At 41.7% G+C, this 17,897-nt stretch overlaps 1 protein-coding gene across 1 annotated transcript; it reads left to right on the forward strand.

The window, feature by feature from the left end:
* The first annotated feature begins 376 nt into the window (after positions 1-376).
* Positions 377-13,310, forward strand: LOC117537943 (putative RNA-binding protein Luc7-like 2). The gene is made up of 10 exons (XM_034203370.1): positions 377-971; positions 1,567-1,661; positions 2,358-2,456; positions 3,339-3,449; positions 3,596-3,739; positions 10,048-10,224; positions 10,395-10,555; positions 10,808-10,837; positions 11,249-11,830; positions 12,233-13,310. Exons 1-10 carry the CDS (start codon positions 911-913, stop codon positions 12,477-12,479), a joined length of 1,707 nt encoding a protein of 568 aa, XP_034059261.1. The 5' UTR covers positions 377-910; the 3' UTR covers positions 12,480-13,310.
* The last annotated feature ends 4,587 nt before the right edge of the window (positions 13,311-17,897 follow it).

Genomic DNA, 17,897 nt, shown 5'->3' on the forward strand with positions numbered 1-17,897 from the left:
CATCATGACTTTACTTCAAGACTACAAAGGCATATACCGCCATTTCTATTATATTTAAAGAACGCATTAGGACATTAAATAAAATAACATTATTTAAAACATTAATGTCTTCTGTTTTACGTATACTGCTATTCCTCAGTCCCTGTAATGTGTCAACAATGTGAGATCTATTTTGAGTTGTGATGTTGTTTCTTTTTGGCCATTAGCATTTGTAAATGTAGTAATTAATACATAAAATAAATAAATAAAACAAAAATTGCAAATACACTATTTTACCATCAACATCTTTCTTATCATAAACATCTTTTTCCAAGAGGTGAAACGTCACCATACCATCGATGTGCGCGAGGCTGACTGCAGCACTTCCTCGAGGCGGGGGGAGGGACTAGAGCGCGCTCCGCGGAGACGCGCACGGGAGGGAAGTGGAAAGGCGGAAGAAAGGACGTTGAATAAACTTGCCAACTTCTAGCCGAGCAGCTAGAAACACAGTCAGAGAACTGTTATGTTACAGAAGAACTGTTTACTTATTTCTACACAGATATTCTGTTAGCTCACCCACCGGCCTGTCTGCGCAAAGATATCTGAGCTTTACTCTGCTAACACCTCCACTCACCGACACGGGACTCCAGCAGTTTTCAAACAGACGACCCGGAGCCGTCCCGCGTCACAAAGTCACATTTAGCTGCTGTGAAAGTGTTGTGATAACCGGAACATTGTTATAACGGAAACCACACACAGACACACACACATATAAACACACATACACACCAGCGGGATTCGGGCTGTTCCTCCTCGTGGGGAAAAGTTGTACGAGGCTCGGCGGTCTGTGGTGGAGCCGCGAGGCCTGTAGTCAGGAGGCTGCATGTGTGAAGTGTGTCGCTGCCTGGGAGTTAGCTAAACCTGCAGAAACATGTCGGCCCAGGCTCAGATGAGAGCGATGCTGGACCAGCTCATGGGGACGGGGAGAGACGGTGAGCCGCTGCGGGGGAGCGGGGTTTCGGATCAGTGTGTTGATGCTAGCATTAGCCGGGGAGCTAACCGATGTCAGTGACAGTGAGGCATGCTCTGCAAACCACGCTAGCTAACATGAGGATAGCTAACCGGCTAGCTACCTGTTGTGTGTCAGTGTGCATGGCAAGTTAGGTTGTTGCCCATATCTTCAACAACAGAGTTACATCCCAGGTCAAATGTACGGTGTAATGTCTCGAGCGTGTAAAAAAAAAAGTCTGTTTCATAGTATACTGTGTAAAATATGTTGTCCTTGTTGATGTTGCAAATGGAGCTGATGTGATTGAAGAAACCTTTCAGTCTCGATCTGACAATAGAGTATTATCGTATAGTACAAAACACGTTTTAAGAGCTGATCACAGTCAGTGGTCTCTCTTTTTTCCACTAGATGTTATCCTTTATTCATCTATATGAGCACCTAACTTTTAGGATTAGCTGTTAACATATGTTTGACTCATTCATTGCGAGTCGTAGATGCTCTACTTATGGTGTTGTGGTTTGTGGGCTGACTGAAAACTAAACACGTCTTTTTGCTTTTGTGTTGTTGTTTTTTTAAAGGAGATTCCATGCGGCAGAGAATCAAGTTCTCAGATGAGCGAGTCTGCAAAAGTCACCTCCTGGATTCATGCCCCCATGATATACTGTCTGGCACTGTGAGTATCATGTTAAAACGCATGGTCAACTGAAGGTTGTTTTAAATGTGCTATATAAATAAAGATACACAAAGTGCAATATAATAAACACTGTGATGAAAGTATTAGGGCTGCCATTGATATGTGTTCTAATCCAGCTCATTTAACCTAAAATGACACAATGCCTACAAGCTCTACGTGCAGTCTGAGTTTTAGCGTGCACACATGTATATTGTGTGAGCAGTGTAGGAGTCATATTTGTATAAAGTCTCGTTTAATTTCAGGATCAAGTAGCATGTCATTATAGCACGTAATCAAGATTGATGATCATGACTCTTTTCATATGACCTTAATGCCAATGTTTCACTTCATATTGAAGGTCAAAGGCCCCGAAAGTGAAAAGGGAAGAAATCTGCAATACTAGAAGGTTGTAAAGTTGGATGTAACTTTTAGCTTGTCCAATATCTTTCTGTACCTTAAACCCTCAAACTTTAAATGAATCGAATGTCAACACATATGCAGGAGTATAAAGCTAAACAAATTCAGTCTGTGTCAAAGATGTAGCCCTACAGCACTGGGATTCAAAAGTTTTCCCTTATGCAATGCTTTTTATTTGTTTTAAGACCTCAGGGAATTATCAGCATGAGAAATCTTAGCCAAGTGAAATGACGACGCGTACAAACACGGTGCATGGCTTTTTCCTTCTGATTTCTGCAGAGAATGGACCTGGGAGAGTGTATGAAGGTCCATGACTTGGCCCTGAGAGCAGACTACGAGATCGCTTCTAAGGAGCAGGAGTACTTCTTTGAACTTGATGTGAGTAATACACATACCATCATTTGAAGCTGAAAGCAGCAGTAGTTGATGTCGCAGTTATAGTTGCTTCCACCCAACACAGTCAATTCCTAGATGCTTTTCCAAAACAGCAGATCATGCTGAAAGCAAAGCTGTCTTACAGTGATTGTAAACTCTGTGGGAGCAGAGTTTTTGTTAAGAAAATTGACACATTGGACTAGTTTAAAGATTAAATGTTGTTTAATGATTCCCAGATTGTACTGTCGTCTGTGACAAACTTGTGTTATTTAGCATTACTATTTAAGTAATAAGTGAACAACTCTGGCTTTTTATTTTTGCCTCTTTCATTTACAAGAATGTTAACGTTTGTTTTCTAATTTCTGTTGTTGAGTTAAGATTGACTGCATAAAAAAAATGAAGATAATTAAAAGGAGGAGTGGGCAGTGGGAGCACAGCAGATAAACCAGATTGTAATAGCATGTAGTAACTGTACGTATACTTGAATAGTCTCAGCTAATAGTACACATTCTAAAAAGTATTGCTGACTTTTGAATGCAGCATATCCACATTTTCTTTAAAGGAGGTTTTAGGTTACCTAAGTAGAGTTTATTCCATCCATCCATCCATCCATCCATCCATCCACTCCCGCTTATCCGTGGTCGGGTCGCGGGGGTAGCAGTTCCAGCAGAGAGCCCCAAACTTTCTTTTCCCTGGCGACATCAACCAGCTCTGACTGGGGGATCCCAAGGCGCTCCCAGGCCAGCGAAGAGATATAATCCCTCCACCTGGTCCTAGGTCTACCCCTTGGTCTCTTCCCAGCTGGACGTGCCAGAGTTTATTCCATTTTTTTTTTTACACAAATGAAGACCCATTTATTTGAACAGTATCTGTGTTGTTTCCCAGGCTGCAGAACATCTTCAGTCCTTCATCGCTGACTGCGACCGCAGGACTGAGCTGGCTAAGAAGAGACTAGTGGAGACGCAGGATGAGATCAGCGCTGAAGTGGCTGCAAAGGTGACAAACCCACTGATGACATTGATCATGAGATCTTTATCAGGTCTTTGTGAATGCAGTGCTCTTTGCAATGAGTATCTTTTACAATTATTTCTCACAACAGCAATTCAGTTATTTCTCTGTTTCTCCTGCTGCTATAAAAAAAGGCTGAACGCGTCCACGAGCTGAACGAAGAGATCGGGAAGCTGCTGGCCCGGGCGGAGCAGCTAGGGGGCGAAGGCAACGTAGACGAAGCCCAGGAGGTGCTGGAAATGGTGGAGAAGACCCGCGGCTTAAAGAAAGAAGCAGAGGTCAGAGAGATAATAACTGCTTTATTGTGACTAGTTTATTGCTGTAATTGATTATTAAAAAAGCAATTATGCAAAAGGAGAAAAAAAGATGTCTCTTTAAAAAGTAAAGGTTTTTAGAAAAATCTTCATTTAATACCCAGTGCATTTAAGTGCTATATAACATTCTGGTATTAAAAGAAAACATTTTCTGAAATTCAAAAACTATTCAATGAAACAATAATGAATCACTCCTAAAATATGTACTATAACTTAAACAGATCAAACTCTAGCAATGTGTTTACATTTAAAATTGACATTAATTAATAATAAGAGAACTTTCTCTGTGTGCTCTCGCTGCACATCGTTGATCTTTCTCTCCATCCTGCTGCGGACTGAAGCTGCATGACTCATCCAAACCCATCAAATCATCTCTGTATAGAAACCCACAGCAGGACTTATATCCACCATTACTCTTTACAGATAAGGGACGTCTGTTATCTTATCAATCATGACATTCTTTCAGCAAAACAAACACGTTCAGTGGACTGTAGGCGTGAATGTGTTTGTCTCTCTCTAATACACACACTCACTATCTTCCTTTCTCCCTCTCTGGAACGTTGTGTCCAGCGGGAATTGCAATAACAACTCTCCAAACAAATAATTATTTTGGGAGTGGGCAGGGGGCTATGGGGATCTTCCATTCAAAGTGATGTTTAAAACTCAGTTAATGGGGCTCATTCACTTGCGCTTCCACAAACAACAACTAACATAATTATTACATTCAAATGAAGTGCATTATTCAAGTTTACATTAACTTTGGATAACAACACGGGAGAAATGAGCGGAAGCGCTCTCTTTTCCTCTCTCCCCCTCCCTCTCTCTCCCCTGACAGTCTGTCAGTATCGTCTCATGCAGCTCACTGATCCAGTAATGAGGGACCCGACAGTAGGGATGGGTATCGTTTGAAATGTATCGATTCCGATTCTGGTTCTGCTTATCGATTCTGGTTCTTATTGATTCCCCGTTTCAATTCCAAAATTGTAAAATAAATAGGTCAAACGGTGGTACGCCAGCTCCCGCTAGTGGTACGTGGAGTTATTATATATTTTTATTATATAAATTGTATTTAAAGGTGGGGTAGGTAATTTTGGAGAAACCAGCTCGAGTGAGCTAGAATTTGAAAATACACAACCGGAAAAAATCTGCCACTTCCATACAGAGCCCCTCTTCCAACACACACGAACGTGACCAATGAGGGCACGAGATAAGTTTGTGCACAGGTGGAAGGCAGGTAGGCCATCCAGTTATTTTAGCCGGGCCGGCTAAAATGATTGGTCATGCTTTTTACAGCGCTACGGCTTCCACAGATGACATTTTTTAATGGATTTTTTGTCAAAGCATATAGCATATATATATATATATATATATATATATATTCATTCATTGCTATCGGGATGTTAAGAGCATTCCATGGAATATAACAAAAAGTGTATCTCGAGCCGGTTTCTCAAACTTACCTACCCCACATTTAACCTTTACACATAACACAGACATATAAAATACAGGAAGCACAACTAAGTAAACAAAAAAACGAAAAGCAGTATATTGACACATATTGTGCACATTTGGGACATTAAGGTACACTACTTATTACTGCAAGAGCCGCTGATGGTAAGGACCTCAGACAACTTCAATTTAAAACAGGTTATAGGGACAAGTGACATCAGTTTGAGGCTTGATTGAATAACATTAATTACAAAATAAATCATACTATCAAGCTTATTTTCATTCGTTTCAGTATTTTTGAGATAATTGAAACTGGTTTAAATTAGTTCTAATAGGCTATTGTTGTTTTTAGATTTAGAAACGAAAACATTTTTTTTATTTATTTCTGGCGTTGCTAATTACGACCTTACTACCCGCGAACGTTGCAAGCAAGCTAAAGAAAGAAGAAAGCTGAGCGTGCACTACGCTCTGCATCAGCCAAACGACTCGCTGCACCCTCGCTGCGAGGGGGACCCAAGTTCCCATCGGCAAAAACACGTGGGTTTGCTGTTCTGGCTCCAGGATGGTGGAATGAGCTCCCCATTGACATCAGGACAGCAGATAGCTTGCACATCTTCCGGCGCAGACTGAAAACTCATCTCTTTCAACTCCACTTCGAGCGATAGAACTTTTAACGAAGCACTTTTATACTGATAAAGGACTGGCTTATCTAAAGCCAGTTGAGTAGCACTTGAAATGTTTGGCTCTATGAAAGCTGATGTACTTATATGATTCTGTTTTCTTCAAGGTTGTGTCTTCCTGGTCGAATGTACTTATTGTAAGTCGCTTTGGATAAAAGCGTCAGCTAAATGCAATGTAATGTAATGAATGATGTTAAAAACGTGGCTCAAAACGGGAGGTATTCAGAAGAGAGGTACAGAGGAGAATATTACCAGCGAAAGTGAACAAGTGAATGAGGAGGAGGACAGTCATCAACCGAGCACAAGCGCAGGCTCCGCCAGCAACGCAAAAGTGATATGCACAGCCACAACGCTGTGATAGAGGAGAGAAGTGAGGCATTTGCTCAAAGAATGGAGAGAAGATGAGCTATTAGCCCTTAGGCTCATCTGCTCCTGGAGGCTTCATTATTATTGTGGAACTGAATTCCCAATAGGACATTTTCTGTTACGATGTGGGTTGTTGCAGGAGGCCTACATGACATGTGTGTACAGTTGACATTTGTTGTGTGAGAATAAGTTATGATTTTTTCTTTATATTCTCACTTGTGGTGTGAGAGAGAGAGAGAACAATAAATAATGTTATTATGAATACATTTGCCTCCTAGTCCTGCATGAACTGTGCATAGACTGTATTTTAACATTGGTCATATGGTGGTACTTGGAGAGCCAACTATTTTCTCAGGTGGTACTTGGTGTTAAAAGGTTGAGAACCACTGGTTTAGATAATAAAAATATCTTTATTCTTTTAAGCTTTAACCGACATTTTTCCAAATAAAAAATATACATGCAATACAAATGTATTGCACAAAAGCTGTGCTTTATTTTAACTGAGCTATACCTGTGGCAAGCTGTTAACAGGCATTACACTGTGCCTTGTCTTTTTATTTTTTAGTGTAGTGGAGCCTCACTTTAGAGCGTTTACTGCGATCCATCTTTGGTGTTATGATGTGACTGAGCTCGTGAACTGTCTACGGGAGGGCGGGGAGCCTCGCTGTCAGCGTAACTTACATGATGCCATTTAAAAAAATTAAGGGCGGTGCCGGCCGTCAGCGTACCGAGCCGGCCGTCAACGGCCCGCTGAAGACCGGCCGTTCTGTGATTCTCCAGAACACACAGATGGCCAGTCCACCCTTACCCTGTATTCCACCGCGGTGCAGACGGCCCGGTGGAATACAGGGTCTACCGCGTTTAGGAACCGTTAAGCAGAACCGAAATTGTGTATTTTGTATGGGTACCTGGCATTTTCTTATCGGTTCTCATCTGGAACCGAGTTTCGGTTCCCAACCCTACCGACAGTGAAGAATAAATATATTTATAATTAGTTTAGCTTGTTCCAGAGGTAGATAAAATAGCTAATTGTGTAAGGTCTAACTCTTATGGCGCATTTCCACTACAGCGCGGAGCTCGCTTTAAGCGTGCCGTGCCGTGCCGTGCCCGGCCCGTTTTTGGTTGCGTTTCCACTTGGCGTAGTTCCGGCTAGTGGGTACTATTTCACAGTTTTTCTGGCCCCATAAAATCGAGGTTCTTTCCGGGCCAACAAACAGGCTGAGTCGGGCTGAGTATTCTAAACTAGAGAGAGATAATCGCTGGCAAGGGGGCTACAACTACAATAAAATTAACATATTTGACCGTGATTTAATTGTAATACACGTTTCAAAATGATGCCGAAGTAACAACATACTGATACCGGTTAGTAAAAACCATGAATTAATGCTTTGACAAGTCTGCAGACAAACGGCAGGCGAAAACCCTTTTTAAAATGTGTGTTTTCTGAATGGAGATCGGCTAAGCTAACTTTTTATATGCTCCGACCGTCCACACTCACAACAAGGGCCTATACTGACATAAATAAACCAGCGACTGTATTCGCCATGACACAAACAGTCTGTGGTTTGTACTTGTTTAACTTTTGTCTAACGGCTGATTATTGCATTTTTCTGTGGTTCTCATTGAAGATGACGTCACGGCTCCGCCTACACCAGTGGTTCTCAAAGTGGGGGGCGCGCCCCCCCAGGGGGGCGCAGAGGCATGACAGGGGGGGCGCGAGAGACCAGGAGGAAAAATGGTTATAAATTTAAAAAAAAAGATTTAAAAAAAAAAAAAAAATCATATTTTGAAAAATTATTGATTCGAAAATAATATGATACAGTACTATTACGTCTGGGTCTCTGTGTTTCATTAAAGCTCGGCTCTGTGTGTGTGTGTGTGTGTGTGTGTGTGTGTGTGTGGAACGAGCCATTTTGTGTGCGTGCGTGCGTGAGCGAGAGAGAGAGATAGCGCACCGGTACCGGAGATCGTTGATGTTAGCTTCTGGTGCTAGCGAGCTACGCTAACGGATATAAGGAGTTTTTTTAACAACAAAGTGGAGGAGAGTCCTCTCCTGTCAGACTGAGAGTCTCAGTGAGCTAAAGGACTCTCAGTGTTATCTCAGTGGGTCTCAAACGTTTTGGTCACCATTAATGTAAACAATTATTTCCGAGGCACACGTTTATATGATCATTATAGTTATAAAAAAATAAGAGAATACATGAAAAACAGCTATGAAATACTATATGACAGTAAAACAAGAATAAAGTTTAAAAGAGTGATTTATAAAATATCCATAAAGAAATAGTAAATCTGTTTACAATTCTGTTTCATCTGGGTGTTGAGAGATGTATCCATAGATCTCTTCATTTTGCTCTCAAAGTGCACCAGATTGATGCTTTTAACTTCAATATTTAAAAATCTTCCCGGGGGAGCATGCCCCTGGACCCCCCTATGTGAGGTCCACACATCACCTATAAAAATAGCACTTTACCCCTGCTTACACCTATATGCCGAGACTTGATATCGAGCCTTCATTGTAACAGTCGCGGGTACATAGTGTATGTGCGTGGGGAGTGTTGCAGTAGAAAATTCCACTGTAGCGACCGGTACATTAATGGGAAACCCTAAATGTTTGAGCACACTCTATGAAAGGTCAAGCTACCCCACAGCACCCCCAAAAGAAATCTCTGGCGCCGCCACTGAGCCTGACTATTTGTGTTGGGGGGGCCCGACCGAAAAAGTTTGAGAACCACTGGCCTACACTAATAATAATAATAATACATTCCATTTATAAAGCGCTTTTCCTGGTGCTCAAAGCGCTTACAAGCAAGTAAAACAAAATAACAACAAAAGTAGAAAGTGCTAAGCTAGGAGAAATAAGGGCAAGGGGTTAGTTGATTAGGAATTGAAGGCAAGAGTGAAAAGGTGAGTTTTGAGGAATTGTTTGAATGATGTGAGAGTGTTGGCGGATCTGACATGGCTGGGGAGGGAGTTCCAGAGTGTGACACTGCGTTACTATAGTTACTGCCCCAGCTACTAAACTGTAATGGAAACACAGCATTAAGTGAGCCAGTCCTAACAAGGCCTAACGAGGCCTAGCCATACCGAGCGAGGCTGAGCGAGGCCCTGTAGTGGAAATGCGCCATTAGTGTGTGTTTTGCTCCGCTCACCGGTCCGTCACAGCGGGTGGAGCTGCAGGATTTCTGCTTCACACACGTTGCATACCGCTATTTTACTGTCATTTTCGGACACCATAAAATACTGCCAGACCGGTGAAGCCATTTTGGCGAGCTTGTCTTGCCGCGCACAGAGAAAAGTGTCATGTATTTTACGTCATGCGATCGGGTCTCGCGATAGGCATTTTTAGAGAGCACCGATCGATCGGCAGAGAGTGAGTATCGGCCGGTCAATCGGAGCATCCCTACTTGTCAGTTGTTCTCTCAAAAGGAATCTTTGCACCATTAGTGCCAACAGGAGTGAGCTCCGGTGAGACTGAGAGGCGCAGGTTAAACAATGATTTTTAGTCTTAAGTGACCCGTTGTCCCGTTTTTTTACTAAACGGTAACTCAAATAGGTTTCCGAAAATTGGTAACTCCAGAAATCAATGTTTTTAGTTGTAAAGGAGTGACTTTTTAATACGTGTCATATACCACAACAAAGCTTACAATGAAGTCCAATCTTTATAATTTAGGCATGATGAAATGCAAATTAAAATCTCTAGTGTCTTTATGCTGTGTCTTTTGTTAGATTATTCTTTTCTATGCTCCCCAGTCTCACAATGTTTTGTTGTTTCAGGATGTCTACAGAAACTCGATGCCAGCCTCCAGCTTTCAACAACAGAAACTCAGGGTGTGCGAGGTGTGCTCTGCGTACCTCGGTCTTCACGACAACGATCGTCGTCTAGCTGACCACTTTGGGGGCAAACTGCACATCGGCTTCATAGAAATCCGTGAGAAGCTTGAAAAGCTTAGGGTAAGGGCACTGGAGCTAGCATGCATATGACTACTTAACTAACCCACTTGATTTTTTTTAAATAAGAACCCTCAGTTATGTTACATTATTTGTGTTATAGCTAACATAGAACATCGTTAGCTGCTGGTATTCATTTTATGTATGTGCTATTTTTTTTTGTTTAATTCCAGAAAGCCGTAATAGAGAAACAAGAAAGAATGCGGACAAGAAGACGAGAGGAACGTGAAAAAGATGACGAAAAAGAGCGCGAGTGGGAGGTGGAGCGGGAAAAAGAGCGGGAGCAGGAACGAGAGCAAACCTGGGAGAGAGAAAGGGAGAAGGAGCGGAGAAGGTGGGAAAAACGTCCATTGGTGCTGCTTACTGGAGTCGTCATGGCATGAAATTGACACTATGATAATCATCTCAGAAAATCAGGAATTATTATTATCATTACTGTCATCAGTTAAATTATCTTTTAAGGAATTTAAAAACAAATGCAGAAACCTTTTTTATTAATTGGTGTTGTGTTACAACCATATAGCTTAGACATAAACTATTCAGTGTCAGCTGGAAACTAACTGATTTGTTTTCCTATCCGTCTTAGGTCGAGATCTAGAAGTGGAGAACGCTACAGGTATGTCTATTTGGACCACAATCAATAATACACATTTTAAAAAACGTATAAAGTGATCAGTACACAGTTCAGAGGTTGACACGGATCTGATGCATGAGGTGTAACGGCACACATATCAAAGTTTGAGCAGGATTGTTGGACATGAAAGAAATACATTTCTGGGTTTCCTTCTCTGACATTAAGACCACAATGGCCACGAACAAAATACAAACATAATCATTGTTAAATTAATAGAAGTGCCAACGTGTCTTTAATGACTCCAGCTATTGTGAAGGCCAGAATCAACCAACTTAATTAAAATCAAGAGGAGATCTATCGGGATGCTCTTATCTGAGAATCGATAGCTTACGGCAATTTATGTTTGTTTTTGTTTTTTTACATCAGTTTTATTAATCGAAATATTTTTTCCAGGGACGGGGGAACTTCGTCCTCACACCATTCAAGACGCCACCGCTCCTCTCGCTCCAGAGAAGAAGCTGGAGAGCGGGCCGTGGATCGCAGTGGAGAGCGGGCCGTGGATCGCAGTGGAGAGCGGGCCGTGGATCGCAGTGGAGAGCGGGCCGTGGATCGCAGTGGAGAGCGGGCCGTGGATCGCAGTGGAGAGCGGGCCGTGGATCGCAGTGGAGAGCGGGCCGTGGATCGCAGTGCAGAGCGGGCCGTGGATCGCAGTGCAGAGCGGGCCGTGGATCGCAGTGCAGAGCGGGCCGTGGATCGCAGTGGAGAGCGGGCCGTGGATCGCAGTGGAGAGCGGGCCGTGGATCGCAGTGGAGAGCGGGCCGTGGATCGCAGTGGAGAGCGGGCCGTGGAACGGAGTGGAGAGCGGGCCGTGGATCGCAGTGGAGAGCGGGCCGTGGATCGCAGTGGAGAGCGGGCCGTGGATCGCAGTGGAGATCGGGCCGGGGAACGGAGTGGCGATCGGGATCGAGAGAGGAAACATCGACACAAGGAGCGGCATCGCTCACGCTCCCACTCTCACAGGAGCAAAAGGAAGAGGTGTGGCTTTTTATTCATCACTGAAACTTAAATAAAGCATCACCAGGTTAGGACCTACTTAACTAACAGTAAATGGTAAACGGACTGTCTTTTATGTAGAGCTGTCTCCGGTCTTTATGACTCATCAAAGTGCTTTACATTTAAAAGTCATCATTCACGCCCTCATTTTTACCTAATTCCAATTCATTTTTATTTAAATATAGAATGGAACAACTGTCACAAAACACATTTTCTCTGGGATAAATAAGAGTTCGATTATGATTCTGATGTAACGAGTGATAGCAGACGTCATGTCGTATAGTTGTCTTCCCTCGGATGAAAATACATATTGCAAGTTTAATTTTGAAAACATGAATTATTTTTTTGAGGTTGATCAATCTGCGGCTGTTGGTTTCTCCTCAGGTCTTCCAGAGAAAGGTCATCTCACACTCGCGACGGAGAGCCCTCGCCGTCCCAGGACAAGGGGAGAGAGGGTGCAGCGGTGGAGGGTTGGCGTGAGGACAAGGCAGAGAGCGGCGAGTGGGAAGACAGGGAGAAGTCCCCCCCCACCGTAGACACAGCCAGGAACGAGAGGGAACGAGAGAGATCCCTGTCCTTAGAACGGGACCGGCGTTCCAGCTCCGAGGAGCGAGAGTCCGGCGAAATATGAACAGGAAGCCTCCAATGTCTTTGATTTGGATACATAATTACTGAAAAGAGCATGGAGAGATGAGTGTCGGAGTGAATGTGTGTTCATGTTAAAAGTGGGACATTAGCCGGGGTGGATGGTGGAAACTTTACATGGGAATGAGGGAACAACTTCAGCGGTGGTGGTCAACGAGACATTTAAATCCAACTTTTATAAGACTGAGTGAGGCTGGTGTGACCCGGAAGCAGACATTTTTTTTATGCCATCTTGTCGATCTTATGTACAGTTATTTTGACAGAGTGAAGAGACAGCAGTCATACTTTGAGTCTGTTTTTATTTTACACTCATGAGGTGCTGTTATTTTTTTATTATTAGTTAGTACTTCGATGTTGACTATGTTTTTTTCCTGTTCCTTTAGGAATCAGTTTCAGTAGCTGTGGTTTCCTTTACACGGGGTGACCTCATTAGCGTGGCGTCCCTCAGTAATGTTTTAAATGAGCTGTGAATGACTGAAGGCTCCTCTGATGTTTGTGTTTTATTCGCTGCCTTCAAGCCATAACAATCTCATTTGGGAAATCCGACACACATCACCAAGAATGCATTTAACTTGCTGTGATAAGCCCGTGCTTTGAAAACGAACTCACTTGTCCCCACTGAAAGAATAATCCAAATATTTCCGCTCAGTTCCTGACTTGTGAATGCATAAACATGATGTGCATATTTGCAGACTGACACTTAAAGGCCCAGGGACTTGTGTCCTGTTTGCTGTGATACAACCTGGAGGTATATGGGGAATTAATCTACTTTGCTGTGCCACCATTATGAAAATAAAATGTTCTGCTTCTATTCACATTTATTTTCATATAATTTTTTAATGTTCAGTTTGTGTTTTGGGGGTTTTAACTAAATGATTTGGTTTTACCATTTATAAATAGTGTCAAAAACCTAATTAAATATATATTATATATCTGAGAAGGTTCATGGGTCAGGATGATTTCATTAGTGCAGTGGTAGAAGTATTCTGATCTTGTAGCTAAAAGTATAAATAATCTGTTAAAATGTTTTTTGTCAATTGTATTGAACATGTCAGAAACAAAACACAACAATAATAATATATTTTTTCTTATAACAATAATTATAACAAACAGATACAAAAAACGTTCACGGTACAAACAAATAAAATAATCCTCAAATAGTCTCTGTCTCTCTGTCATGTTCAACGCGTGCAAGAAGAAGCTGAAAACGTTTCTGGTCCTACCCCATCTATCAATCAATCAATCAATGTTTATTTATATAGCCCAATATCACAAATGTTACATTTGTCTCAGTGGTCTTCACAGTGTGTACAGAATATCAGTATGACAATACGACACCCTCTGTCCTTAGACACTCACATCGTACAAGGAAAAACTTCCGGAGAAAACCCACAGTTTAAAACCTCAGGGAGAGCAACAGAGGAGGGATCCCTCACCCAGGACGGACAGACGTGCAATAGATGCCGTGTGTAAATTGAAAAGATAATACATTTGCAACATAGGTAGTCCAAATGTTTGGAAATGCATGTGTGTATAATAGGAAGATTAATCCACGAGGATATCCATCCAGGACCACAGCCACGACTCAAGATCCAGGACCGCAGGATCATCCATGTCTCCGGATCCCGCCGTATATAGACACCAAAAAGAAAGAAATTTGGGAAAGCTGGGTTAATCGGAACATGAGAGTAGACAGAGAGAAGGAAGAAGCAAGATGTCCCCCGACAAACTAAGCCTATATCAGCAAAACTAGGGGCTGAATCTAATCAGCCCTAACTATAAGCTTTATCAAAAAGGAAGGTCTTAAGCGCACTCTTAAAAACGGATAGGGTGTCTGCCGCCCGAACTCAAACTGGAAGCTGATTCCACAAATGTGGAGCTTGATAAGAAAAGGCTCTGGCTCCCATTGTACTTTTAGAGACTCTAAGAACAACCAACAACCCTGCATTCTTGGAACGCAATGCCCTAATAGGGCATAATGAGTTCTTTAAGGTAAGATGGCGCCTGCCCATTAAGGGCTTTGTAGGCAAGAAGAAGAATTTTAAATTCTATCCTGTGTTCTATAGGGAGCCAGTGTAAGGCAGCCAGAACAGGAGTAATGTGGTCCCTTTTCCTAACTCTGGTTAGTACACGAGCTGCAGCATTTTGAATCAGCTGAAGCGACTTGACTGACTTGGTACACCCTGATAATAAAGAGTTACAATAATCCAGCCTTAAAGTAACAAATGCATGGACTAGTTTCTCTGCATCGTTTTGAGGCAAGATATGCCTGATTTTTGCAATGTTACGTAGATGGAAGTAGGCGGTCCTTGAAATTGATTTTATGTGGGCGTTAAAGGATAAATCCTGATCAAATATAACACCAAGATTCCTTACAGTCTCACTGGAGGCCAAATTAATGCCATCCATAGTTAGTATATTCTTAGATCGTTTGTTTCGTAGATTCTTCGGGCCAAGTACAATAACTTCAGTTTTGGTCGTGTTTAACATAAAAAAATGTAAGGTCATCCACGTTTTTAAGTCCTTAAGGCAGTCTTGAATTTTATTTAGATGATTAATTTCATCAGGCTTGATTGATAAAAATAGTTGAGTATCATCCGCATAACAATGAAAGTTTACAGAATGATTCCTTATAATATTGCCTAACGGAAGCATATATAATGTGAACAAAATAGGTCCGAGCACTGAGCCCTGTGGCACTCCATGGCTAACTTTGGTTTGCGTGGAAGATTCATCGTTAACACGTACAAACTGAGAGCATTCAGATAGATAGGACCTAAACCAGCCTAAAGCAGTTCCCTGTATGCCAACTAAGTGCTCTAGTCTTTGCAATAGGATATCATGGTCGATAGTATCAAATGCAGCACTGAGATCGAGCAAAACAAGAATAGAGACAAGTCCCTTGTCTGAGGCTATTAGAATGTAATTTGTGACTTCAACCAGAGCTGTCTCTGTGCTATGATGTGTTCTAAAGCCAGACTGAAAATCTTCAAATAAATCATTGTTTTTTAAGTAATCACACAGCTGTTTTGCAACCGCTTTCTCAAGAATTTTTGAGAGGAACGGAAGATTAGAAATAGGTCTATAGTTGGCTAAAACCTCTGGATCGAGGTTGTGCTTTTTAAGAAGAGGTTTTATCACTGCTACTTTGAATGATTGTGGAACATAGCCTGATAATAAAGACATATTCATAATATTTAATAAAGAAGTGCTAATTAATGGAAAAACTTCCTTCAACAGCTTAGTTGGAATTGAGTCTAACATGCAAGGTTTAGATGGTTTAGAAGAGAGAATCATTTAATTTAATTGTTCAAGGTTAATGGCTGAAAAGCATTCTAGTTTACTAGTGTAATATTAGAACTTACGTTTCCGGGAGCTGTTGATAACAACTGGTCAAAGGCAAGAGATCATTAATTTTGTTTCTAAGAGTAACAATTGTATCGTTAAAAAAGCACATAAAATCATTACTACTGAGTGCTATGGGAATAGAAGGCTCAATCGAGCTGTGGCTCTCTGTCAGCCTGGCTAGAGTGCTGAAAAGAAATCTTGCATTATTCTTATTCTCATCTATTAATGAAGAGTAGTAGGCTGCTCTCGCTTTACGCAGTGCTTTCTTATATTCATTGAGAGTAATATGCCAAATTAAACGAGATTCTTCAAGTTTAGTGGAACGCCATATCCTTTCAAGTTGTCTCGACTTTTGCTTTATTTTGCGGGTTTCGGCATTATGCCATGGAGCTAATCTATGTTGTTTTATTTTCTTCTTTTTCAAAGGAGCAACAGAGTCTAATTTTATTTGCAGCGCATCTGTAGCACTATCAACAACATGATCAATTTGGGGTGGTGTACATTTTGTATAAGTTTCCTCCCTTACATGCAGACATGCTATCGAGTTAAGTATTGGTGGAATCTCTTCCTTAAATTTGGCTATAGCACTAACAGATAGGTTTCTGCTGCAAGAGCTTTTGACTAATGCTTTGTAGTCTCGCAATAGTACTTCAAAAGTTACTAAGAAATGGTCGGATAAAGCAGGATTATGCGGTTCGACTAATAGTTGCTCAATTTCAATACCATAAGTCAGAACAAGGTCGAGAGTGTGATTATAGCAGTGGGTTGGTTTATTTACACTCTGACAGAAACCAACAGAATCTAATATAGAGTTAAATGCAACAGTAAGGCTATTTTTATCAACATGAATATTAAAGTCACCTATGATAATTACTTTATCTGTTTTAAGTACCAAAGTTTATAAAAACTCAGAGAATTCTGATAAGAATTCTGAATAAGGACCTGGTGCACGGTACACTGTAACAAATAAGATTGGCTGCAAATGTTTCCAGGTCGGATGCGTAAGACTAAAAACGAGGCTTTCAAAGGAGGTATAATTTAATTTTGGTTCAGTATTGATAAGTAAACTTGAGTCAAAGATGGCTGCAACTCCACCTCCTCGGCCTGTGCCTCGGGCAATATGAGTATTGATATGGCTGGGTGGAGTGGCCTCATTTATGCTGACATATTCTTCATGTCTCAACCAAGTTTCAGTGAGACAGCATATATCAATATTATAATCTGATATTAAATCATTTACCAATATTGCTTTAGATGCTAGAGATCTTATGTTTAAGAGACCACATTTAATCTTCCTGTTTTGTTGCACGGTAGTAGTTGTTACATTTACTTTTATTAGGTATTATTATGTATGACACCTCTATTAGGTTTTACCTTAAATTGTCCTTGGGCAGACACACACACCGTTAATATTGGGTATTTTATTGGGTTCAGGATTCCTATGGATGACTGCTTAGGAGAGAGCGCAGAGAAGTGTGTAAGACTGCGACTCCGCCTCCTGGTCTCAACTCCACTTTGTCATGGATTAAGTCCACAAAGCCCTGAAATGTTTGCCGAAATGAGATCTGCACCATCCAAAGTAGGATGAATGCCGTCTCTCTTAATCAGACCAGGTTTTCCCCAGAAGGCTGTCCAATTATTTACGAAGCCCACATTGTTTGCTGGGCACCACCAAGACAACCAGCGCTGAAATTATGACATGCGGCGGCTATACATGTCATCATTGATCAGATTGGGGAGGGGACCAGAGAAGATTACGGTGTCCGACATTGTTTTAGCATAACTACACACCGACTCCACATTAAGTTTGGTGCATTCTGATTGGCGTAAACGAACATCATTACCACCGGCGTGAATAACAATCCTACTGTATTTACATTTATTTTTTAGCCAGCAGTTTAAGATGCGCCTCAACAACACACTCTCACTCCCTAAGCGTCCAGGAGCGACGTTTGGTCAGTGTCCGTGGCGTCCAGTTGTGACGCTCCTAGGCTCCTTCAGCGTCATAAAGGGACGCAAATAGCTTTCAACTGATTGCAATGTATTCCCATCTGCG

Source organism: Gymnodraco acuticeps, unplaced genomic scaffold, assembly GCF_902827175.1.
Source record: "Gymnodraco acuticeps unplaced genomic scaffold, fGymAcu1.1, whole genome shotgun sequence".
In the NCBI taxonomy this organism is placed as follows: Eukaryota; Metazoa; Chordata; class Actinopteri; order Perciformes; family Bathydraconidae; genus Gymnodraco; species Gymnodraco acuticeps.